We start from the raw sequence: 27,356 nt of genomic DNA, 5'->3' as shown, positions 1-27,356 counted from the left end.
CGTGGAGCTGGAATGTACCGCACCGGGCTAAGCACATGTACAGGAGACTCCGCGCGCTCTTCCGCACAACACGGTGTCTGCCCGTACTCTCGCTCTCTGCCCGTACTCTCGCTCTCCAAGCCCGGGAAGTTGGCGCAGATCTCCTACCTGACTTCGCCACACACCCCTTTAGCCTCCCCCAAGACATTTTGGGGTGAGCCTCTCAGGCTTCCAGCCGCTCTGCCTTGCTAGCGCCTCATAATGCCGCCTCTCCGCTTTTGCTGCCTCCAGCTCCACTTTGGGGCGGCGACACTCCTCTGGCTCTGCCCAGGGTCCTTTACCGTCCAGAATTTCCTCCCATGTCCATTCCTCCTGGTACCACTGCTGCTGTCGCTGCTGCCCGTTGCTACGCTGCTTGGTCTGAGTTTGGTGGGTGGTTCTGTAACGGCAGCCTTCCCTCTCTTCACTAGAAGAGGGGGTGTAACAGGGATCAGACCGACACGCAGCGTAGCCAGTGCTCAACATGTTTAATACGAACGATAAACGTGACCACTTAACAAATACAAAATAATAAATGTGGCAAACCGATACAGTCCTAGCTGGTGCATAGAAAACACAAAGACAGGAAACAACCACCCAAATAATCCCCAATACAAAACAAGCCACCTATATATGATTCCCAATCAGGGACAACGATAGACAGCTGCCTCTGATTGAGAACCATATTAGGCCGAACACAGAAACAGACAAACTAGACACACAACATAGAATGCCCACCCAGCTCACGTCCTGACCAACACTAAAACAAGCAAAACACACAAGAACTATGGTCAGAACATGACACACAGTGGTTGCATTAAGGGGAAGTGTATCTAAAGTTGAATGTATAATAGCTGTATTTTCATCAACATTTATTATGAGTATTTCTGTGATTATTATAGTATTTATGAGTATTTCTTTGTGGCTCTCTGCAATATCACTGCATGTTTTGGAACTACTGAATCAAACACGCCAATGTAAAATAAGATTTTGGGATATAAATATGAACTTTACCGAACAAAACATACATGTATTGTGTAACATGAAGTCCTATGAGTGTCATCTGATGAAGATCATCAAAGGTTAGTGATTAATTTTATCTCTATTTGTGCTTTTTGTGACTCCTCTCTTTGGTGGGAGAGTGTGATGACCTAACATAATCGTTTGTGGAGCTTTCGCTGTAAAGCATTTTTTAAATCGGACACTGTGGCTGGATTAACGAGAATTGTATCTTTGAAATGGTGGCTAATACTTGTATGTTTGAGAAATTAGATTCATGAGATTTCTGTTGTTTTGTATCTGGCACCTTGCAATTTTATTGGCTGTTGGTGAGGGGTTCCGCTAGCGGAACGGGGTTAATGCAACCACTGTGTCAGATTTCAAAAAAACTTTACGGAAAAAGCACACCATGCTATAATCTGAGTACAGCGCTCAGAGCCCAAATAATCCATAAAGATATTTGCCATGTTTTGGAGTCAACAGAAGTCAGAAATAGCATTATAAATATTTACTTACCTTTGATGATCTTCATCAGAATGCACTCCCAGGAATCCCAGTTCCACACTAAATGTTTGTTTTGTTCGATAATGTCCATCATTTATGTCCAAATACATTCATTTTGTTCACGCGTTCAGTCCAGTAATCCAAATTCATGACGCGCAGGTCAGACAAAAAGTCAAAAAATTCCATTACAGTTTGTAGAAACATGTCAAACGATATATAGAATAAATCTTTAGGATGTTTTTAACATAAATCTTCAATAATGTTTCAACAGGAGAATTGCTTTGTCTTCAGAAATGCAATGGAAAGCAGGTCGCTCTCACGTGAGAGTGCATGTTCAGCTCGTGCCAGACACCTGACTCAAAGAGCTCTCCTTCCCTCATTCCTCACAGTAGAAACATCAAACAATGTTCTAAAGACTGTTGACATCTAGTGGAAGAATTAGGAAGTGCAATATGACCAATATCTCACTGTATATTGGATAGGCAAACCTACAATCCTTAGATTTCCCACTTCCTGGTTGGATTTTTGCTCAGGTTTTTGCCTGCCATATGAGTTCTGTTATACTCACAGACATCATTCAAACAGTTTTAGAAACTTCAGAGTGTTTTCTATCCAACTCTACTAATAATATGCATATCTTAGCCTTTGAGCCTGAGTAGCAGGCAGTTTACTCTGGGCACCTTTTCATCCAAGCTACTTAATACTGCCACCCAGCCATAAGAAGTTAACCCCACTCCCCCTTCCTCCTCCCTCTTTGTCAACCACTTTGAAAATGAGGTTGACGACATCCGCTTCTCATTCACTCAGCCTATTTTATTCACTTGTTCCACTCACACAGAACTACTCTACGCCTTGACCTCTTTCTCCCCTCTCTTTCCAGATGAAATCCTGTGACTAGTGAGCTCTGGCCAGCCGACAACCTGCCCGCTCGACCCCATCCCCATCTCTGTAGACCTTCTCCCACTCCTCACTTCCCTCACCAACTCATCCCTGACCACTGGCTTCATTCCCTCTGACTTCAAAATAGTCCCGAGTCCCTCCCCTTCTCAAGAAATCAACACTTGACTCATCTGACGTCAAAAACTATAGACCTCTATCCCTTCTTTCTTTTCTTTCCAAAACACTTGAACGTGCTGTCTCTGACCAACTCTCACTATCTCTCTCATAACAATCTTCTTGACCCTAACCAGTCAGGCTTCAAGATGGTTCACTCAACACGAGACTCTTCTCTATGTCACAGAGGCTGCCAAAGTTAAATCTCTCTCCTCTGTTCTCATCCTAGTTCTGTCCGCTGCCTTTAACACCATGAACCATCAAATCCTCCTCTCCACCCTCTCAGGGCTGGGCGTCTCACTATTGGATTGCATCCTACCTGGCAGGCTACTCCTACCACGTGACTTGTAGAGGATCTGTGTCTGCACCACGTACTCTCACTAATGGTGTCCCCCCGGGCTCAGTTCTAGGCCCTCTCCTCTTCTCTCTATACACCAAGTCACTCAGCTCTGTTATATCCTCACATGATCTCTCCTATCACTGCTATGAGGATGGACCTCTCCTCTTCTCTCTATAGACCAAGTCACTCAGCTCTGTCATATCCTCACATGGTCTCTCTTATCACTGCTATGAGGATGGACCTCTCCTCTTCTCTCTATACACCAAGTCACTCAGCTCTGTCATATCCTCACATGGTCTCTCCTATCACTGCTATGAGGATGGACCTCTCCTCGTCTCTCTGCACACCAAGTCACTCAGCTCCGTCATATCCACACATGGTCTCTCTTATCACTGCTATGAGGATGGACCTCTCCTCTTCTCCACACACTCCACTGGCTTCCAGTCAAAGCTCACATCCACAACAAGACCATGGTACTTGCCTACGGAGCAGCAAGAGGAACTGCTCCTCCCTACCTTCAGTCTATGCTCAAACCATACAACCCAACCTGAGCACTCCATTCTGCCACCACTGGTCTCTTGACCCTACCAGCCCTACAGGAGGGCAGCTCCCACTCAGACCAGCCCCAGCTCTTCTGTCATGGCACCCCAATGATGAAAACAGCTTCCCCCTGAAGCTAGAAGAGTCCCTGCCCATCTTCCGAAAACATCTGTTTGTTGACAAAAGGATACTTTGCTAACACTTTTCCCCCCTTTAACTTGCTTATAGGGTTAAGGTTACCTTGCTGACAGCTACTTTTTAAGGAAAATGTACTTTCTATGAATCTGATATGTGGTTGTCCCACCTAGCTATGTGAAGAGGAATCTGATATGTGGTTGTCCCACCTAGCTATGTGAAGAGGAATCTGATATGTGGTTGTCCCACCTAGCTATGTGAAGAGGAATCTGATATGTGGTTGTTCCACCTAGCTATGTGAAGAGGAATCTGATGTGTGGTTGTCCCACCTAGCTATGTGAAGAGGAATCTGATATGTGGTTGTTCCACCTAGCTATGTGAAGAGGAATCTGATATGTGGTTGTTCCACCTAGCTATGTGAAGATGAATGCACTAACTGTAAGTCCTTCTGGATAAGAGCATCTGCTAAATGACTAAAATGTAGCAATATGAAACAAATCTGGTTGTGTTTTGATCTACCTCATGTAGAGGTATCTCAAATGAACCCCTTTTTTGAGGATTGGCCACTAGCCTACAACCTTCTGATCTCTAATCTGGCTAATCTCTCCACCATGCTCTGTTGAATTTTGATAACTTTTTATGTATCAAGCCAAACGTAGAGATGTTGACGTTGTCATAGTTACTGTGGTATCTTCGATGTATTTAGGGCACTCTGTTAAGGCTTGATGCATATTCTTCATTGCATTTAAATATTTATTTTCAGGTGAGAAAGGCAGAGATTCATATATGTTTATGGTTTCTTTGATTTGAGCCTAATTTCAGGTCACATGACCTCCACACATTTAAATAGAGCAGGTTTCACAGCACCTGGAAATGCTTTACTGCAGGTTTCACAGCACCTGGAAATGCTTTACTGCTGATGTCTTTGTAAGATTCCTGCATGAAAAAAGTTACTGTCCCGAATGTCCCCTCCCATGATCCCCTCTCCCCTGAATGTGTTCTCTCCGCCTGTCTGTCTGCCTGTCTGTCTGCCTGTCTGTCTGCCTGTCTGTCTGCCTGGAAGGAGCATATTATGTCTGTACATTTCATGTGAAAACAGAAAATCTAAAGAGATAGAGGTTGAGGCTAGAACTGAATTTGACGCCAGTCTAACTGTCTGTATTTATTAGGAAGGATTGGACAGAAGAGCACACCGTTGCCCAAGTGTATGACATATAGTTAGGACAGTAGTTGGCAAGACATACAGTTGGCATATTTATTCTTAATACATTATATACTACAGTAACACTAAGTTACATGACAAGACTGAGTTTCATGTTGGACTCAATTTAGATACAATCATGTCTTAGGTATACAGTCAACATACAGTACGCAGTGCAAAAAGGATTGATGATGGTTCCAACAACAACAAAATGTATGAGTAGGCAAAGTAACAACCTTAATACCTTGTTGTAAGTCAAGATATTGTTGACATGAATTAAAGTGACTTTGATTAAAACACTGAGAGAAGATGAGCTGATTCTGTAATCAGTCACTTATCATGATATACAACCTTTCCCCCAGCATGGTTGAATACACATATATAACTGTTATAATGAGGATACAGTAGTGCTGTGTCCAGGTAGACAAGTCATTCCACTAGATGGCGATGCTGTGCAATAAATAACGAGTACAGGAGGACATATATCTAGTTAATACAGTACAGGGTATTCAGCAATCCACAGTGCAACCCCAACAGTTACAGAAACAGAAATAAACATGACTGAATTTCCAACCTTCATTTCAGTACCATCAGAAATATACAACAATCACTAATATTAAGATGCTCTGGAGAATAGTCTGCTAAATAACAAAAATGTCAATATAATCTAAAACATATTTAAATAAGCATGGCAATCAGAAATATACAGTACTAACAGAAATATTCTGTACCAATCAGAAATATATATATTTTAGATAAATGTGTATTACCATATTTACATTTATAGTTTTGGTACGATACTCCCAGATTCCACTGTCTTTAATGATACACGATGTGTTGCTTTGAAGCGCAGGTATGACTCCAGACATCTAATAGCCACATCATCCACCTCAGGGTCAAACTTGTTAGCGATAAGGTGGTGTTGGTTTAGGAGCCACTGCAGGTCTCCAGCTCCATAGACACAAACAGCTCTCCTGTAGGTCCCGGAGCAGTGTGGGTAAGGGGCTCCGCTCCTCACATCCCCAGCATGGTAGCTCCACCTCACTACCCTGGCCATGGAGTTCATATCCGACTGCTGGTACTTACTGTTGGGGGGGTTGGAGCCTGGGACAGCGGGCATCCTCTGCAGAGTGGCCCATAGGTGTTCGTCAGGACTATAGGTGTCCTTCTCCCACTCCAGCAGGACCCGGACCTCCTGACTCTTCATCACGTGACGGACGAAGGCCCTGGATACCACGAAGTAGGCGTTGCCAGAGAACATGGGGGTGTTGATTGGTGGAGGGGTCTTCTTAACCGCTGTCCTGACCACTGTGTCCGTGACGTTGTGGTGGAACTGCCATCTGCCCTTCTTGTAGTCGTTGGTGACCTCTGACTCCATGCTGTTCTTTCCGTTCAGCAGTTTGAGGGCCTGAACCATCTCAGCGTTGGTCTTAATGGGGAAGTCGGTTCCACAGGTGTTGAGAAGGTACCTCCACTGGACAGGTGACTTTAGCAGGTCCTCCATACAGTTCAGGTCAGCCTGCACTCTGGACCAGGAGGCGTAGATCACGCTCTCTATCTTACTGGCCACAAACACATTGGGTAGGCAGGACACGATAGCCCTCACTGCACTCTTGAAGTCCTCGGATGATTTCTGGTCGATGTGGACGCAGTAGACGTTCTGAGGAGTGTACAGAGCACGCAGGAGCCTCTCAAACATCTCAATCTTCTCGTGGATGACCATGGAGAATGCAATGGGGAACTCTTCCTCCTCCGGGCTGAGAGGCACGGTGATGAACTCTCTGTCTGTGACATATCTCTGGCAGTCCCGTGTCACGGTGCGGTAGAATGCCTCCGACAGCAGCTGGCTCTTCTTCTTGGTCTTCAGCAGTGTGCTGAGCTGTTCCTTCTCCAGACCCTCTGTGTCTCCTCGGATGATGGCTGAGCAGGCCGACAAGTCTGCCGCGTAGTGCAGCGGGAGGTCTGGAGAGCGGAGAGGCTTCCTCTCAGAGCAGGGTCTGAGAGCGGCCCATAGGAACAAACAGATAGCGCCACTCAGTACGATCAGAGATAAGTTCCTGAAGACACTCTGAGAGCTTGACAAGCGAACTGGAGACATGCCTAGTCTTCTAACTATGTAGTATTGTCTGTACGGTAGCAGTGACGGTAATTGTGGTGGTATTAGTATCTACATCTAAGGAGTTGCCCACTGCTGCTCAACTGAGTAATATGTCTCGCTCATACCTCAGAGCTCAAAAAAATGACAAGTCTCACACCTCAGTATAAAAGGAAATCTGGATCATTGACTTTAGTGGGCATGGTCTGTGTGCATGGGGTAAACACTCTAGTTGGCATGGGAGCGGCTCAGGAGTGGCTCTACCTGTAGTACGCTGTGCATGGATCATTTCCTGGTCCATATGCGACTGATGTTTTGTGGGTGAGGAGAGCGCTGGACATCTTGTTGATATGACATGCATTACCAGAGACTTTTACCTACGGAGGAGCGGCTTAAATGAAAGAAATTTGAATGTCTTTGAACTTCAGAGAGTTGGCACAACTGACGTTGGACCAGAGCTAGCCCTTGATCATGACTCACTTCCATTACATTACACATAATACTGCCTAGAGTTTTCCAGAGTTAGCTAACAAGCTAGCAAGCAAGCTAACACACCTGTTTGTGCAGACTGACACCAGAATTCAAATAAAATGTCTTACCTTTTTGTAGTTAATCAATACAATGTGAAATGTGATAACTATCATATCCTTAACTAGCATTGAAAAGTTAATCCACTGTTCTCTAAATAAAAATCTCTCCCTAATGTCTGAATTGGCAAGGGGCAGGTAGCTTACACACACACTGGTAAAGATGTTCAGCAGGCAGGCAGACACTGGAATAAGTTTTCATCAGGACTTTGAGGGCTTTGCATAATGACTTCGTTGCATTTTTTGTGGGACTGGAGAGAAAAAAATGGAAGGTAAAATAACGTTATTAACCGGTTCCCATGTTCCGGAAGAGATCACTTTCGTTCTCGTTCTCGTTCCTTGAAAAATTTTGTTATTTTCTGGTTTTCGAATCTGTTCTGAACCGGTTCCAACCCCTGTTTTGAAATAAGTTATAAATGTCAACTTCCTTTAAAATGGATTTCACATGACTGGGAATACAGATATGCCTCTGTTGGTCACAGATACCTTAAAGAAAAGGTAGGAGCGTGGATCAGAATACTAGGCAGTATCTGGTGTGATCACCATTTGCCTCGTGCAGCGTGACCCATCTTCGCGTAAAGTTGATCTGACTGTTTTTTGTGGCCTGTGGAATGTTGTTCCACTGGAACACGCTGTGGTACACGTCGATCCCCAACATCCCAGCAATGTTCAATGGGTGACATGTCTGGTGAGTATGCAGGCCATAGAAAAACGGGAACATTTTCAGCTTCCTGGAATTGTGTACAGATCCTTGCGACATGGGGCCGTGGATTATTGTGCTGAAACATGAGGTGATGGTAAATGGCAAGACAATGGTCGTCAGGATTCTCGTCACGGTATCTCTGTGCATTCAAATTGCCATCAAATGCAATTGTGTTCAATGTCTGTAGCTTATGCCTGCCCATACCCTGACAAAATTGGTCATTTTAGAGTTGCATTGTCTCCAGCACAAGGTGCACCTGTGTAATGATCTTGCTGTCTAATCAGCTTATTGATACGCCACACCTGTCAGGTGGATTGATTATCTTGGCAAAGAGGAAATGCTAACTGACAGGGATGTAAACAAATTTGTGTACAAAATTTACATAAGTATTCAGACCCTTTACTCAGTACTTTGTTGAAGCAACTTTGGCAGCGATTACAGCCTCGAGTCGGCCTGCTACAGTAAGAGTCTTGGTGGTTCCAATATTCTTCCATTTAAGAATGCTCTTGAGGACCTTCAATGCTGTAGAAATGTTATGCTATGTTTTGTGCCTCGACACAATCTTGTCTCAGAGCTCTATGGACAAATCTTTTGACCTCATAGGTGTTGGTTTTTGCTCTGACATGCACTGTCAACTGTGGGACCTTATATAGACAGGTATGTGCCTTTCCAAATCATGTCTAATCAATTGAATTTACCACAGGTGGACTCCAAACAAGTTGTAGAAACATCTCAAGGATGATGAATGGAAACAGGATGCACCTGAGCTCAATTTTGAGTCTCATAGCAAAGGGTCTGAATAGTTATGTAAATAGGGTATTTCTGTTTTTTTTTAATTATACAATTGTAACTCAGCCACTCAAGAACATTCACTGTCTTCTTGGTAAGCAGCTCCAGTGTATATATAGCCATGTGTTTTAAGTCATTGCCCTGCTGAAAGGTGAATTAATCTCCCAGTGTCTGTTGGAAAGCAGACTGAACCAGGTTTTTCTCCAGGATTTTGCCTGTGCAAAAAAAAGTCCCTAGTCCTTGTTGATGACAAGCATACCCATAACATGATGCAGCCACCACCGTGCTTGTTGATGACAAGCATACCCATAACATGATGCAGCCACCACCGTGCTTGTTGATGACAAGCATACCCATAACATGATGCAGCCACCACCGTGCTTGTTGATGACAAGCATACCCATAACATGATGCAGCCACCACCGTGCTTGTTGATGACAAGCATACCCATAACATGATGCAGCCACCACCGTGCTTGTTGATGACAAGAATACCCATAACATGATGCAGCCACCACCGTGCTTGAAAATATGAAGAGCGTGATGTGTTGGATTTGCCCCAAACATAACGCTTTGTATTCAGGGCATGAAGTTCATTTCTTTCCCATATTTTTAGCAGTTTTATTTTAGTGCATGTTTTGGAATATTTGTATTCTGTACAAGGCTTCCTTCTTTTCACTCTGTACTTTAGGTTAGTGTTGTGGAGCAACTACAATGTTGTTGATCCATCTTCAGTTTTCTCTTATCACAGTCATTGTCACGACTTCCGCCGAAGTCGGCTCCTCTCCTTGTTTGGGCGGCGTTCGGCAGTTGACGTCACCAGCTTTCTAGCCATCACCGCTCCATTTTTCATTTTTCCATTTGTTTGGTCTTGTTCCCTGCACACCTGGTTTTCATTCCCTAATCACACTGCATGTATTTACTATTCTGTTCCCCTCCATGTCTTTGTGTGAAATTGTTTGTTGTTATGTGGTTATTGTGACGCGCCAGGCTATGTTTCCATGTTCCGTGTTTGTGCACGTTGTATGTTTCTTTGGTACATTAGCTTTGGTGAGTGTTTTTCACGCTTTGCTTTTTCCCACACATATACCAATAGGTGACCTTCTTTGCTTTTCCCCACATATACCAATAGGTGCTCTTCTTTGCTTTTTTCCCCACATATACCAATAGGTGCCCTTCTTTGCTTTTTCCCACATATACCAATAGGTGCCCTTCTTTGCTTTTTCCCACATATACCAATAGGTGCCCTTCTTTGCTTTTTCCCCCACATATACCAATATACCAAAGCACACCATGCTATAATCTGAGTACAGCGCTCAGAGCCCAAATAATCCATAAAGATATTTGCCATGTTTTGGAGTCAACAGAAGTCAGAAATAGCATTATAAATATTTACTTACCTTTGATGATCTTCATCAGAATGCACTCCCAGGAATCCCAGTTCCACACTAAATGTTTGTTTTGTTCGATAATGTCCATCATTTATGTCCAAATACATTCATTTTGTTCACGCGTTCAGTCCAGTAATCCAAATTCATGACGCGCAGGTCAGACAAAAAGTCAAAAAATTCCATTACAGTTTGTAGAAACATGTCAAACGATATATAGAATAAATCTTTAGGATGTTTTTAACATAAATCTTCAATAATGTTTCAACAGGAGAATTGCTTTGTCTTCAGAAATGCAATGGAAAGCAGGTCGCTCTCACGTGAGAGTGCATGTTCAGCTCGTGCCAGACACCTGACTCAAAGAGCTCTCCTTCCCTCATTCCTCACAGTAGAAACATCAAACAATGTTCTAAAGACTGTTGACATCTAGTGGAAGAATTAGGAAGTGCAATATGACCAATATCTCACTGTATATTGGATAGGCAAACCTACAATCCTTAGATTTCCCACTTCCTGGTTGGATTTTTGCTCAGGTTTTTGCCTGCCATATGAGTTCTGTTATACTCACAGACATCATTCAAACAGTTTTAGAAACTTCAGAGTGTTTTCTATCCAACTCTACTAATAATATGCATATCTTAGCCTTTGAGCCTGAGTAGCAGGCAGTTTACTCTGGGCACCTTTTCATCCAAGCTACTTAATACTGCCACCCAGCCATAAGAAGTTAACCCCACTCCCCCTTCCTCCTCCCTCTTTGTCAACCACTTTGAAAATGAGGTTGACGACATCCGCTTCTCATTCACTCAGCCTATTTTATTCACTTGTTCCACTCACACAGAACTACTCTACGCCTTGACCTCTTTCTCCCCTCTCTTTCCAGATGAAATCCTGTGACTAGTGAGCTCTGGCCAGCCGACAACCTGCCCGCTCGACCCCATCCCCATCTCTGTAGACCTTCTCCCACTCCTCACTTCCCTCACCAACTCATCCCTGACCACTGGCTTCATTCCCTCTGACTTCAAAGTAGTCCCGAGTCCCTCCCCTTCTCAAGAAATCAACACTTGACTCATCTGACGTCAAAAACTATAGACCTCTATCCCTTCTTTCTTTTCTTTCCAAAACACTTGAACGTGCTGTCTCTGACCAACTCTCACTATCTCTCTCATAACAATCTTCTTGACCCTAACCAGTCAGGCTTCAAGATGGTTCACTCAACACGAGACTCTTCTCTATGTCACAGAGGCTGCCAAAGTTAAATCTCTCTCCTCTGTTCTCATCCTAGTTCTGTCCGCTGCCTTTAACACCATGAACCATCAAATCCTCCTCTCCACCCTCTCAGGGCTGGGCGTCTCACTATTGGATTGCATCCTACCTGGCAGGCTACTCCTACCACGTGACTTGTAGAGGATCTGTGTCTGCACCACGTACTCTCACTAATGGTGTCCCCCCGGGCTCAGTTCTAGGCCCTCTCCTCTTCTCTCTATACACCAAGTCACTCAGCTCTGTTATATCCTCACATGATCTCTCCTATCACTGCTATGAGGATGGACCTCTCCTCGTCTCTCTGCACACCAAGTCACTCAGCTCCGTCATATCCACACATGGTCTCTCTTATCACTGCTATGAGGATGGACCTCTCCTCTTCTCCACACACTCCACTGGCTTCCAGTCAAAGCTCACATCCACAACAAGACCATGGTACTTGCCTACGGAGCAGCAAGAGGAACTGCTCCTCCCTACCTTCAGTCTATGCTCAAACCATACAACCCAACCTGAGCACTCCATTCTGCCACCACTGGTCTCTTGACCCTACCAGCCCTACAGGAGGGCAGCTCCCACTCAGACCAGCCCCAGCTCTTCTGTCATGGCACCCCAATGATGAAAACAGCTTCCCCCTGAAGCTAGAAGAGTCCCTGCCCATCTTCCGAAAACATCTGTTTGTTGACAAAAGGATACTTTGCTAACACTTTTCCCCCCTTTAACTTGCTTATAGGGTTAAGGTTACCTTGCTGACAGCTACTTTTTAAGGAAAATGTACTTTCTATGAATCTGATATGTGGTTGTCCCACCTAGCTATGTGAAGAGGAATCTGATATGTGGTTGTCCCACCTAGCTATGTGAAGAGGAATCTGATATGTGGTTGTCCCACCTAGCTATGTGAAGAGGAATCTGATATGTGGTTGTTCCACCTAGCTATGTGAAGAGGAATCTGATGTGTGGTTGTCCCACCTAGCTATGTGAAGAGGAATCTGATATGTGGTTGTCCCACCTAGCTATGTGAAGAGGAATCTGATGTGTGGTTGTCCCACCTAGCTATGTGAAGAGGAATCTGATATGTGGTTGTTCCACCTAGCTATGTGAAGAGGAATCTGATATGTGGTTGTTCCACCTAGCTATGTGAAGATGAATGCACTAACTGTAAGTCCTTCTGGATAAGAGCATCTGCTAAATGACTAAAATGTAGCAATATGAAACAAATCTGGTTGTGTTTTGATCTACCTCATGTAGAGGTATCTCAAATGAACCCCTTTTTTGAGGATTGGCCACTAGCCTACAACCTTCTGATCTCTAATCTGGCTAATCTCTCCACCATGCTCTGTTGAATTTTGATAACTTTTTATGTATCAAGCCAAACGTAGAGATGTTGACGTTGTCATAGTTACTGTGGTATCTTCGATGTATTTAGGGCACTCTGTTAAGGCTTGATGCATATTCTTCATTGCATTTAAATATTTATTTTCAGGTGAGAAAGGCAGAGATTCATATATGTTTATGGTTTCTTTGATTTGAGCCTAATTTCAGGTCACGTGACCTCCACACATTTAAATAGAGCAGGTTTCACAGCACCTGGAAATGCTTTACTGCAGGTTTCACAGCACCTGGAAATGCTTTACTGCTGATGTCTTTGTAAGATTCCTGCATGAAAAAAGTTACTGTCCCGAATGTCCCCTCCCATGATCCCCTCTCCCCTGAATGTGTTCTCTCCGCCTGTCTGTCTGCCTGTCTGTCTGCCTGTCTGTCTGCCTGGAAGGAGCATATTATGTCTGTACATTTCATGTGAAAACAGAAAATCTAAAGAGATAGAGGTTGAGGCTAGAACTGAATTTGACGCCAGTCTAACTGTCTGTATTTATTAGGAAGGATTGGACAGAAGAGCACACCGTTGCCCAAGTGTATGACATATAGTTAGGACAGTAGTTGGCAAGACATACAGTTGGCATATTTATTCTTAATACATTATATACTACAGTAACACTAAGTTACATGACAAGACTGAGTTTCATGTTGGACTCAATTTAGATACAATCATGTCTTAGGTATACAGTCAACATACAGTACGCAGTGCAAAAAGGATTGATGATGGTTCCAACAACAACAAAATGTATGAGTAGGCAAAGTAACAACCTTAATACCTTGTTGTAAGTCAAGATATTGTTGACATGAATTAAAGTGACTTTGATTAAAACACTGAGAGAAGATGAGCTGATTCTGTAATCAGTCACTTATCATGATATACAACCTTTCCCCCAGCATGGTTGAATACACATATATAACTGTTATAATGAGGATACAGTAGTGCTGTGTCCAGGTAGACAAGTCATTCCACTAGATGGCGATGCTGTGCAATAAATAACGAGTACAGGAGGACATATATCTAGTTAATACAGTACAGGGTATTCAGCAATCCACAGTGCAACCCCAACAGTTACAGAAACAGAAATAAACATGACTGAATTTCCAACCTTCATTTCAGTACCATCAGAAATATACAACAATCACTAATATTAAGATGCTCTGGAGAATAGTCTGCTAAATAACAAAAATGTCAATATAATCTAAAACATATTTAAATAAGCATGGCAATCAGAAATATACAGTACTAACAGAAATATTCTGTACCAATCAGAAATATATATATTTTAGATAAATGTGTATTACCATATTTACATTTATAGTTTTGGTACGATACTCCCAGATTCCACTGTCTTTAATGATACACGATGTGTTGCTTTGAAGCGCAGGTATGACTCCAGACATCTAATAGCCACATCATCCACCTCAGGGTCAAACTTGTTAGCGATAAGGTGGTGTTGGTTTAGGAGCCACTGCAGGTCTCCAGCTCCATAGACACAAACAGCTCTCCTGTAGGTCCCGGAGCAGTGTGGGTAAGGGGCTCCGCTCCTCACATCCCCAGCATGGTAGCTCCACCTCACTACCCTGGCCATGGAGTTCATATCCGACTGCTGGTACTTACTGTTGGGGGGGTTGGAGCCTGGGACAGCGGGCATCCTCTGCAGAGTGGCCCATAGGTGTTCGTCAGGACTATAGGTGTCCTTCTCCCACTCCAGCAGGACCCGGACCTCCTGACTCTTCATCACGTGACGGACGAAGGCCCTGGATACCACGAAGTAGGCGTTGCCAGAGAACATGGGGGTGTTGATTGGTGGAGGGGTCTTCTTAACCGCTGTCCTGACCACTGTGTCCGTGACGTTGTGGTGGAACTGCCATCTGCCCTTCTTGTAGTCGTTGGTGACCTCTGACTCCATGCTGTTCTTTCCGTTCAGCAGTTTGAGGGCCTGAACCATCTCAGCGTTGGTCTTAATGGGGAAGTCGGTTCCACAGGTGTTGAGAAGGTACCTCCACTGGACAGGTGACTTTAGCAGGTCCTCCATACAGTTCAGGTCAGCCTGCACTCTGGACCAGGAGGCGTAGATCACGCTCTCTATCTTACTGGCCACAAACACATTGGGTAGGCAGGACACGATAGCCCTCACTGCACTCTTGAAGTCCTCGGATGATTTCTGGTCGATGTGGACGCAGTAGACGTTCTGAGGAGTGTACAGAGCACGCAGGAGCCTCTCAAACATCTCAATCTTCTCGTGGATGACCATGGAGAATGCAATGGGGAACTCTTCCTCCTCCGGGCTGAGAGGCACGGTGATGAACTCTCTGTCTGTGACATATCTCTGGCAGTCCCGTGTCACGGTGCGGTAGAATGCCTCCGACAGCAGCTGGCTCTTCTTCTTGGTCTTCAGCAGTGTGCTGAGCTGTTCCTTCTCCAGACCCTCTGTGTCTCCTCGGATGATGGCTGAGCAGGCCGACAAGTCTGCCGCGTAGTGCAGCGGGAGGTCTGGAGAGCGGAGAGGCTTCCTCTCAGAGCAGGGTCTGAGAGCGGCCCATAGGAACAAACAGATAGCGCCACTCAGTACGATCAGAGATAAGTTCCTGAAGACACTCTGAGAGCTTGACAAGCGAACTGGAGACATGCCTAGTCTTCTAACTATGTAGTATTGTCTGTACGGTAGCAGTGACGGTAATTGTGGTGGTATTAGTATCTACATCTAAGGAGTTGCCCACTGCTGCTCAACTGAGTAATATGTCTCGCTCATACCTCAGAGCTCAAAAAAATGACAAGTCTCACACCTCAGTATAAAAGGAAATCTGGATCATTGACTTTAGTGGGCATGGTCTGTGTGCATGGGGTAAACACTCTAGTTGGCATGGGAGCGGCTCAGGAGTGGCTCTACCTGTAGTACGCTGTGCATGGATCATTTCCTGGTCCATATGCGACTGATGTTTTGTGGGTGAGGAGAGCGCTGGACATCTTGTTGATATGACATGCATTACCAGAGACTTTTACCTACGGAGGAGCGGCTTAAATGAAAGAAATTTGAATGTCTTTGAACTTCAGAGAGTTGGCACAACTGACGTTGGACCAGAGCTAGCCCTTGATCATGACTCACTTCCATTACATTACACATAATACTGCCTAGAGTTTTCCAGAGTTAGCTAACAAGCTAGCAAGCAAGCTAACACACCTGTTTGTGCAGACTGACACCAGAATTCAAATAAAATGTCTTACCTTTTTGTAGTTAATCAATACAATGTGAAATGTGATAACTATCATATCCTTAACTAGCATTGAAAAGTTAATCCACTGTTCTCTAAATAAAAATCTCTCCCTAATGTCTGAATTGGCAAGGGGCAGGTAGCTTACACACACACTGGTAAAGATGTTCAGCAGGCAGGCAGACACTGGAATAAGTTTTCATCAGGACTTTGAGGGCTTTGCATAATGACTTCGTTGCATTTTTTGTGGGACTGGAGAGAAAAAAATGGAAGGTAAAATAACGTTATTAACCGGTTCCCATGTTCCGGAAGAGATCACTTTCGTTCTCGTTCTCGTTCCTTGAAAAATTTTGTTATTTTCTGGTTTTCGAATCTGTTCTGAACCGGTTCCAACCCCTGTTTTGAAATAAGTTATAAATGTCAACTTCCTTTAAAATGGATTTCACATGACTGGGAATACAGATATGCCTCTGTTGGTCACAGATACCTTAAAGAAAAGGTAGGAGCGTGGATCAGAATACTAGGCAGTATCTGGTGTGATCACCATTTGCCTCGTGCAGCGTGACCCATCTTCGCGTAAAGTTGATCTGACTGTTTTTTGTGGCCTGTGGAATGTTGTTCCACTGGAACACGCTGTGGTACACGTCGATCCCCAACATCCCAGCAATGTTCAATGGGTGACATGTCTGGTGAGTATGCAGGCCATAGAAAAACGGGAACATTTTCAGCTTCCTGGAATTGTGTACAGATCCTTGCGACATGGGGCCGTGGATTATTGTGCTGAAACATGAGGTGATGGTAAATGGCAAGACAATGGTCGTCAGGATTCTCGTCACGGTATCTCTGTGCATTCAAATTGCCATCAAATGCAATTGTGTTCAATGTCTGTAGCTTATGCCTGCCCATACCCTGACAAAATTGGTCATTTTAGAGTTGCATTGTCTCCAGCACAAGGTGCACCTGTGTAATGATCTTGCTGTCTAATCAGCTTATTGATACGCCACACCTGTCAGGTGGATTGATTATCTTGGCAAAGAGGAAATGCTAACTGACAGGGATGTAAACAAATTTGTGTACAAAATTTACATAAGTATTCAGACCCTTTACTCAGTACTTTGTTGAAGCAACTTTGGCAGCGATTACAGCCTCGAGTCGGCCTGCTACAGTAAGAGTCTTGGTGGTTCCAATATTCTTCCATTTAAGAATGCTCTTGAGGACCTTCAATGCTGTAGAAATGTTATGCTATGTTTTGTGCCTCGACACAATCTTGTCTCAGAGCTCTATGGACAAATCTTTTGACCTCATAGGTGTTGGTTTTTGCTCTGACATGCACTGTCAACTGTGGGACCTTATATAGACAGGTATGTGCCTTTCTAAATCATGTCTAATCAATTGAATTTACCACAGGTGGACTCCAAACAAGTTGTAGAAACATCTCAAGGATGATGAATGGAAACAGGATGCACCTGAGCTCAATTTTGAGTCTCATAGCAAAGGGTCTGAATAGTTATGTAAATAGGGTATTTCTGTTTTTTTTTAATTATACAATTGTAACTCAGCCACTCAAGAACATTCACTGTCTTCTTGGTAAGCAGCTCCAGTGTATATATAGCCATGTGTTTTAAGTCATTGCCCTGCTGAAAGGTGAATTAATCTCCCAGTGTCTGTTGGAAAGCAGACTGAACCAGGTTTTTCTCCAGGATTTTGCCTGTGCAAAAAAAAGTCCCTAGTCCTTGTTGATGACAAGCATACCCATAACATGATGCAGCCACCACCGTGCTTGTTGATGACAAGCATACCCATAACATGATGCAGCCACCACCGTGCTTGTTGATGACAAGCATACCCATAACATGATGCAGCCACCACCGTGCTTGTTGATGACAAGCATACCCATAACATGATGCAGCCACCACCGTGCTTGTTGATGACAAGCATACCCATAACATGATGCAGCCACCACCGTGCTTGTTGATGACAAGAATACCCATAACATGATGCAGCCACCACCGTGCTTGAAAATATGAAGAGCGTGATGTGTTGGATTTGCCCCAAACATAACGCTTTGTATTCAGGGCATGAAGTTCATTTCTTTCCCATATTTTTAGCAGTTTTATTTTAGTGCATGTTTTGGAATATTTGTATTCTGTACAAGGCTTCCTTCTTTTCACTCTGTACTTTAGGTTAGTGTTGTGGAGCAACTACAATGTTGTTGATCCATCTTCAGTTTTCTCTTATCACAGTCATTGTCACGACTTCCGCCGAAGTCGGCTCCTCTCCTTGTTTGGGCGGCGTTCGGCAGTTGACGTCACCAGCTTTCTAGCCATCACCGCTCCATTTTTCATTTTTCCATTTGTTTGGTCTTGTTCCCTGCACACCTGGTTTTCATTCCCTAATCACACTGCATGTATTTACTATTCTGTTCCCCTCCATGTCTTTGTGTGAAATTGTTTGTTGTTATGTGGTTATTGTGACGCGCCAGGCTATGTTTCCATGTTCCGTGTTTGTGCACGTTGTATGTTTCTTTGGTACATTAGCTTTGGTGAGTGTTTTTCACGCTTTGCTTTTTCCCACACATATACCAATAGGTGACCTTCTTTGCTTTTCCCCACATATACCAATAGGTGCTCTTCTTTGCTTTTTTCCCCACATATACCAATAGGTGCCCTTCTTTGCTTTTTCCCACATATACCAATAGGTGCCCTTCTTTGCTTTTTCCCACATATACCAATAGGTGCCCTTCTTTGCTTTTTCCCCCACATATACCAATAGGTGCCCTTCTTTGCTTTTTCCTCACATATACCAATAGGTGCCCTTCTTTGCTTTTTCCCACATATACCAATAGGTGCCCTTCTTTGCTTTTTCCCCCACATATACCAATAGGTGCCCTTCTTTGTTTTTTCCCCACATATACCAATAGGTGCTCGTCTTTGCTTTTTTCCCCACATATACCAATAGGTGCCCTTCTTTGCGAGTCAATCGAAAACCTCCCTGATCTTTATGGTTAAATCAGTGTTTGAAATTCACTGCTTGACTGAGGGACCTTACAAAAAATGGTATATGTGGGGTACAGAGAAGAGGCAGTCATTCTAAAATCATGTTAAACACTATAATTGCACACGTAGTGAGTCCATTGAAATTATTATGTGACTTGATACACATCAAGCACATTTTTACTCCTGAATTTATTTAGGCTTACCAGAACAAAGGAGTTGAATACTTAATGACTTAAGACATTTCAGGGTATGGTAGGAGGTGCTAGGTGCAGAGGTGTGTCCAGAACTGCAACGCTGCTGGGTTTTTCACCCTCAACAGGTTTCTGTGTGTATCAAGAATGGTCCACCACCCAAACGACATCAAGCCAACATGACACAACTGTGGGAAGCATTGGAGTCAACATGGGACATCATCATCATCATCATCATCATCCCAGTGCTCCTAATTTTTGGTATACGCTGTGTATATTATATTTTATTTACAATATTTGAATTATGGACTCCTGACGTCAGAGAAGTACATTAGTCAATATTGTCTTATCAACAGGTGTGCTGCAGAGGTACAAGGTGTTACAGGTGTGTGTACTTAGAGAGATTAGACAGATACCTTTAATACGATAGTAGTTGATTGTTCTTTAAAAAAGACAGTTATGATTAATAAGATGGATGTATTTATTAAGAGAGGTGTGTTTAATAAGATAGTAGGTGATTGTTCATTAAGCTATGGGAAGAATCACCTCAGTTTAAAAATATGGTAAGGAATCATTCTAATAAGGAATCATTTTATTTCAAACAGACTTGACTACTATAATGCACACCAGGTAGGTCAGTTGAGAACAAGTTCTCATTTACAACTACTGTAACGTCCTGACCAGAGTTCTTATGTGTTTTGCTTGTTTAGTGTTGGTCAGGACGTGAGCTGGTTGGGAATTCTATGTTGTGCGTCTAGTTCGTCTGTTTCTGTGTTCAGCCTAATATGGTTCTCAATCAGAGACAGCTGTCAATCTTTGTCCCTGATTGAGAATCATATATAGGTGGCTTGTTTTGTGTTGGGGATTGTGGGTGGTTGTTTCCTGTCTTTGTGTTTTGTCTGCACCAGCTAGGACTGTGACGGTTAGTTTGTTTTGTCATTTTGTATAGTGTCTTGTTTTGTGTTAATTAAATCATGTAAAATTACCACGCTGCACATTGGTCCTCAGGTCCTTCTCGTCTGAGGAGGAGGACAACTTAGACTGCCGTTACAACTACGACCTGGACAAGATAAAGCAAAGCAGTGCAACACAAAAAACAACACAGAGTTATACATGGAATAAACAAACTTACAGTCAATAACACAATAGAAAAAGTCTATACAGTGTGTGCAAATGGTGTAAGGAGGTAAGGCAATAAATAGGCCAAGATGTGTATCTTTCATTTGGTGTCTTGGACCTGTGGCTTTAGGCTAGGCTATGCTAGTCAGCTTTTTTGATGGGGGGGTCCCGGATCCGGGTTTGTGACTCGTTAGAGGTTAAAACCTCTAATTCCTCCCAATCCCGGATCCGGGAGCACCCCCATCAGTAAAAAGGCTGACTAGCATAGCCTAGCATAGCGTCACAAGTAAATACTAGCATCTAAAATTAGCATATTTCAGGTATAAATCATAGTTTACCATTGCAGCCACCATCACAACTCTCACCAAAGCGACTAGAATAACTACAGAGAGCAACGTGAATTACCTAAATACTCATCATAAAACATTTCTGAAAAATACACAGCGTACAGCAAATGAAAGACAGGCATCTTGTGATTCCAGCCAATATTTCAGATTTTTTAAGTTTTTTACAGCGAAAACACAATATAGCATTATATTAGCTTACCACAATAGCCAGAAACACAAGCCATTTACCAGCAGCAAAGGTTAGCGATCGTAACAAGCAAGCAAAAGATATATAATTTTTGACTAACCTTGATAAGCTTCATCAGATGACAGTCCTATAACATCAGGTTATACATACACTTATGTTTTGTTCGAAAATGTGCATATTTAGAGCTGAAATCAGTGGTTATACATTGTGCTAACGTAGCATCTTTTTCCCACAACGTCGTTACGTTATGGTGAGAGCGTGCCCAAAATCTGGACGCAAACTACTAGTTCACATGTTCGACAGATGTATGAAATAGCATCATAAAATGGGTCCTACTTTTGATGATCTTCCATCAGAATGTTGTACAAGGGGTCCTTTGTCGGGAACAATCGTTGTTTGGATTTAGAATGTCCTCTTCTCCAGTCAATTAGCACAGAAAGCTAGCAAAGTGGCGCGAAGCTCTCCTTCCTGAACATACACAGACAAGCAACACGCCTAACGTCCCGAATAAATTTCAATAATCTAATAAAACTATATTGAAAAAACATACTTTACGATGATATTGTCATATGTATCAAATAAAATCAAAGCCGGAGATATTAGTCGTCTATATCGACAGCTTTACAGAAGGCAATACCAGGTCACTTCTCGCGCGTTCCAGAAAACAGGAAATTGGGGTCATGCCAAGAGCTTTTATTCGACCTCAGATCATGTTATACACTCCATTTCTTCTCTCACTGCCTGTTGACATCTAGTGGAAGGCGTATGAAGTGCATGTATACTAATAAATATCAAGCACATTTATAGGCAGAACCTAGAACAGAGCATCGATTTCAGATTTTCCACTTCCTGTCAGGAAGTTTGCTGCAAAATTAGTTCTGTTTTACTCACAGATATAATTCAAACGGTTTTAGAAACTAGAGAGTTTTTTCTATCCAATAGTAATAATAATATGCATATTGTACGAACAAGAATTGAGTACGAGGCCGTTTGAAATGGGCACCTTTTATCCAGGCTACTCAATACTGCCCCTGGAGCCCAAAGAGGTTAACCTCTACCGCTTCTCTCTCCCGGATCCGGGATCCTCCTCATCAAAAAAGCTGACTAGCATAGCATAGCCTTGCCTAACGCGACAGGGATATCATATAATATAATTTAATGAAATCCCAAGTCCAATACAGCAAATGAAAGATAAACATCTTGTGAATCCAGCCATCATTTCCGATTTTTAAAATGTTTTACAGCGAAAACACAATATGTATTCATATTAGCTCACCACAATAGCCAAACACACATCGCCATGTTTTCACCATGTTTCCACCGCATAGGTAGCTTTCACAAAACCCACAAATAGAGATACAATTATTCACTAACCTTGAACAACTTCATCAGATGACAGTCTTATAACATCATTTTATACAATACATTTATGTTTTGTTCGAAAATGTGCATATTTAGAGCTGCAAATCGTGGTTTTACATTGTGAATACGTAGCCACAAAGCACCAAAATGTCCGGAGATATTTTGGACAGTCACCTAATCTAACCAAAGAACTCATCATAAACTTTACTAAAAAATACATGTTGTACAGGAAATGAAAGATACACTGGTTCTTAACCAGCACCATCTTCAGATTAGCCTTAACGTCAGTAGCCCTGCCCCCTGGTAAATAGTGTCAGAAGGTATTGTAGTATGTGTAAATAGTTTCAGAAGGTAATTGGTGTCAGAAGATATTGTAGAACAGGTAAATAGTGTCAGATGGTATTGTAGAATGGATAAATAGTGTCAGAAGGTTAACTTAGGGATCCCATCGCCCTCATTCCCGCTCAAATCCCAGTAACGGGATTGATTTGACAACATCCAGTGAAATTGCAGCGCGCCAAATTCAGAAACAGAAATACTCATAATAAAAATTCACAAAACATACATGTGTAATACATCAAAATAAAGCTTAACTTGTTGTTAATCCAACCGCCATGTCATATTTCAAAAAGGCTTTACGGCGAAAGCAAACCATGCAATTATCTGAGGACAGCACACTGCATACAAACATAAACAAAACTTATAACTACCAGCCAGGTGCAACACGAAAGTCAGAAATAACGATATAATAAATGCCTTACCTTTGAAGATCTTCTTCTGTTGGCACTCCAAAATGTCCCAGAAACATCAGAAAGTGTCCTTTTGTTCGATAAATTCCTTCTTTATATCACCAAAATGTCAATTTATTTGCCGCATTTGATTCAGAAATACACCGGTTCCAACTCACCCAACATGACTAAAAAGTATCTAATAAGTTACCTGGAAACTTGGTCCAAACATTTCAAACAATGTTTCTAATCCAAACTTGGGTATCCTAAAACGTAAATAATCAATAAAATTTAAGACGGGATATAATGTGCTCAATAACGGACAAAAACAAAGTGAAGCGCGTTTCAGGTTCCAGCGTTCCAGGTTCCAGCGTTCCAGGTTCCAACGTTCCAGGTTCTAGCGTTCCAGGTTTCAGCGTTCCAGGTTCCAGCGTTCCAGGTCATGCGCACCAAAAGACTTGAGTCCCTTTGAGTGACACATGGAACGGAATACTTATTCATTTCTCATAAGAAAAACAGCAACTAATTTGTAAAGACTGTTGACGTCTAGTGGAAGCCATAGGAACTGCAAGCATATTCCTTTAAAAAGGGCTTACCATAGAAAAATTATGGAAAACAGATTGAGCTCAAAATGTTTTTTCCATGGATGGATTGTGCTCTGCGTTTTGTTATACTCACAGACATAATTCAAAAAGTTTTAAAAACGTTAGAGTGTTTTCTATCCAAATCTACTAATAACATGCATATATTCGCTCCTGGGCCTGAGTAGCAGGCAGTTTACTTTGGGCACTCTTTTAGTGTCTGAAGATTTTGTAGAATTGGTAAATAGTGTCAGAAGGTATTGTAGAATGTGTAAATGGTGTCGGAAGGTAATTCGTGTCTAAAGATTTTGTAGAAAGTGTAAATATTGTCAGAAGATATTGTAGAATGGGTAGATTTATTATTTAAAAAAATCACCTTTATTTAACCAGGTAGGCTAGTTGAGAACAAGTTCTCATTTACAACTGCGACCTGGTCAAGATAAAGTAAAGCAGTGTGACACAAACAACAACACAGGGTTACACATGGAATAAACAAACATACAGTCAATAACACAATAGAGAAAAAAGTCTGTATACAGTGTATGTAAATGAGGTAAGGAAATAAATAGGCCATAGTGGCGAAATAAATACGATATAGCAATTAAAAACTGGAGTGATAGATGTGCAAAAGATGAATATGCAAGTAGAGATACTGGGATGCAAAGGAGCAAAAAAATAAATAACAATATGTGGATGAGGTAGTTGGATGGGCTATTTACAGATGGGCTATGTACAGGTGCAGTGATCTGTGAGCTGCTCTGACAGCTGGTGCTTAAAGTTAGTGAGGGAGGTATGGGTCTCCAGCTTCATTGATTTTTGCAATTCGTATCAGTCATTGGCAGCAAAGAACTGGAAGGAAAGGCGCCCAAAGTAGGAATTGGTTTTGGGGGTGACCAGTGCGATATACCTGCTGGAGCGTGTGCTACGGGTGGGTGTTGCTATGGTGACCAGTGAGCTGAGATAAGGCGGGGCTTTACCTAGCAAAGACTTATAGATGATCTGGAGCCAGTGGGTTTGGCGACGAATATGAAGCGAGGGCCTGCCAACGAGAGCATACAGGTCGCAGTGGTGGGTGGTATATGGGCTTTGGTGACAAAATGGATGGCACTGTGATAGACTGCATCCAATATGCTGAGTAGAGTGTTGTAGGCTATTTTGTAAATGGCATCGCGGAAGTCAAGGATCGGCAGGATAGTCAGTTTTACGAGGGTATGTTTGGCAGCATGAGTGAAGGATGCTTTGTTGCGAAAGAGGAAGCCGATTCTAGATTTAATTTTGGATTGGAGATGCTTAATGTGAGTCTGGAAGGAGAGTTTACAGTCTAACCAGACACCTAGGTATTTGTAGTTGTCCACATAGTCTAAGTCAGAACCGTACAGAGTAGTGATGCTGAAATGGCAGGAAGGTGCAGGCAGTGATCGGTTAAAGAGCATGCATTTAGTTTTCCTTGCATTTAAGAGCAGTTGGAGGACACAGAAGGAGAGATGTACGTCATTGAAACACGTCTGGAGGTTAGTTGCAACCATTTCGGCTGATCATTTTAGAAAGTGAGGGTCCAGATTGTCTAGTCCTGCTGATTTGTAGGGGTCCAGATTTTGCAGCTCTTTCAGAACATCAGCTATCTGGATTTGGGTGAAGGAGAAGTGGGGAGACTTGGGCAAGTTGCTGTGGGGGGTTCAGGGCAGTTGACCAGGGTAGGGGTAGCCAGGTGGAAAGCATGGCCAGCCGTATAAAAATGCTTATTGAAATTCTCAATTATTGTGGATTTATCGGTGGTGACAGTGTTTCCTAGCTTCAGTGCAGTGGGCAGTTGGGAGGAGATGCTCTTCTTCTCCATGGACTCTACAGTGTCCCAGAACATTTTGGAGTTTGTGCTGCAGGATGCAAATTTATGTTTGAAAAAGCTAGCCTTTGCTTTCCAAACTGCCTGATTGAGGTGGTGTCAGAATGGTGCCAGAAGATGTTGTAGAATGGGTAAATAATGTCAGAAGGTAAATGGTGTCAGAAGGTACTGTGGAATGGGTAAATATTGTCAGATGATATTGTAGAATTGGTAAATCGTGTCAGAAGATGTTGTAGAATGGATAAAGAGTTTCAGAAAGCATTTAAAATGAGTGAATAGTATCAGAAGATATTGTAGAATGGAAACATAGTGTCAGTAGATTCTTTAAATTTTACTCGGCAAGTCAGTTAAGAAGAAATTCATATTTACATTGACAGCCTAGGAACAGTGGGTTAACTGCCTTGTTCAGGGGCAGAAACACAGATTTTTAACTTGTCAGCTCAGGGATTTGATTTAGCAACCTTTCAGTTACTATACCAACACTCTAAACACTAGGCTACCTGCCGCCCAGAGTGTCAGAAGGTAAATAGTGTCAGAATACATTGTATAATGGGTAAATAGTTTCAGAAGGTATTGTAGAAGGGGAAATGGTGTCAGAAGGTATTGTAGAGGGGGAAATGGTGTCAGAAGGTATTGTAGAGAGGGATATGGTGTCAGAATGTTTTGTAGAGGGGGGAATGGTGTCAGAAGGTATTGTAGAGGGGGGAATGGTGTCAGAAGGTATTGTAGAGGGGGGAATGGTGTCAGAAGGTATTGTAGAGGGGGGAATGGTGTCAGAAGGTATTGTAGAGGGGGGAATGGTGTCAGAAGGTATTGTAGAGGGGGGAATGGTGTCAGAAGGTATTGTAGAGGGGGGAATGGTGTCAGAAGGTATTGTAGAAGGGGGAAATGGTGTCAGAAGGTATTGTAGAGGGGGGAAATGGTGTCAGAAGGTATTGTAGAGGGGGGACATGGTGTCAGAAGGTATTGTAGAGGGGGAAATGGTGTCAGAAGGTATTGTAGAGGGGGGACATGGTGTCAGAAGGTATTGTAGAGGGGGAAATGGTGTCAGAAGGTATTGTAGAGGGGGAAATGGTGTCAGAAGGTTTTGTAGAAGGGGGAAATGGTGTCAGAAGGTATTGTAGAGGGGGGAAATGGTGTCAGAAGGTATTGTAGAGGGGGGACATGGTGTCAGAAGGTATTGTAGAGGGGAAAATGGTGTCAGAAGGTATTGTAGAGGGGGAAATGGTGTCAGAAGGTATTGTAGAGGGGGACATGGTGTCAGAAGGTATTGTAGAGGGGGGAAATGGTGTCAGAAGGTTTTGTAGAGGGGGGAATGGTGTCAGAAGGTATTGTAGAGGGGGAAATGGTGTCAGAAGGTATTGTAGAGGGGGAAATGGTGTCAGAAGGTATTGTAGAGGGGGAAATGGTGTCAGAAGGTGTTGTAGAGGGGGACATGGTGTCAGAAGGTATTGTAGAGGGGGAAATGGTGTCAGAAGGTATTGTAGAGGGGGAAATGGTGTCAGAAGGTATTGTAGAGAGGGAAATGGTGTCAGAAGGTATTGTAGAGGGGGAAATGGTGTCAGAAGGTATTGTAGAGAGGGAAATGGTGTCAGAAGGTATTGTAGAGGGGGAAATGGTGTCAGAAGGTATTGTAGAGGGGGAAATGGTGTCAGAAGGTATTGTAGAGGGGGAAATGGTGTCAGAAGGTATTGTAGAGGGGGAAATGGTGTCAGAAGGTATTGTAGAGAGGGAAATGGTGTCAGAACATATTGTAGAGGGGGAAATGGTGTCAGAAGGTTTTGTAGAGGGGGACATGGTG

The 27,356-nt window shown here is 43.0% G+C and overlaps 2 protein-coding genes across 2 annotated transcripts; both read right to left on the bottom strand.

Moving 5' to 3' along the window:
• Window positions 1–5,571: 5,571 nt before the first annotated feature.
• On the bottom strand, window positions 5,572–6,888 carry LOC129861760 (beta-1,3-galactosyl-O-glycosyl-glycoprotein beta-1,6-N-acetylglucosaminyltransferase 3-like). The gene has a single exon (XM_055932913.1). It carries the CDS (start codon window positions 6,886–6,888, stop codon window positions 5,572–5,574), a length of 1,317 nt encoding a protein of 438 aa, XP_055788888.1.
• Window positions 6,889–14,301: 7,413 nt separating this feature from the next.
• LOC129861759 (beta-1,3-galactosyl-O-glycosyl-glycoprotein beta-1,6-N-acetylglucosaminyltransferase 3-like) lies at window positions 14,302–15,618 on the bottom strand. Its single transcript, XM_055932912.1, has one exon. It carries the CDS (start codon window positions 15,616–15,618, stop codon window positions 14,302–14,304), a length of 1,317 nt encoding a protein of 438 aa, XP_055788887.1.
• Window positions 15,619–27,356: the final 11,738 nt, after the last annotated feature.

The sequence above is a fragment of the Salvelinus fontinalis genome, chromosome 9 (genome assembly GCF_029448725.1).
Source record: "Salvelinus fontinalis isolate EN_2023a chromosome 9, ASM2944872v1, whole genome shotgun sequence".
NCBI classification, from domain to species: domain Eukaryota; kingdom Metazoa; phylum Chordata; class Actinopteri; order Salmoniformes; family Salmonidae; genus Salvelinus; species Salvelinus fontinalis.
The sequence above is the reverse complement of the archived record's forward strand: the minus strand, read 5'-3'. Positions and strand labels throughout refer to the sequence as shown.

Bases quoted from the DNA above. Each gene is read 5' to 3' on its own strand.
- LOC129861759 (XM_055932912.1), bottom strand. From the start codon at position 15,618: ATGTCTCCAGTTCGCTTGTCAAGCTCTCAGAGTGTCTTCAGGAACTTA.
- LOC129861760 (XM_055932913.1), bottom strand. From the start codon at position 6,888: ATGTCTCCAGTTCGCTTGTCAAGCTCTCAGAGTGTCTTCAGGAACTTA.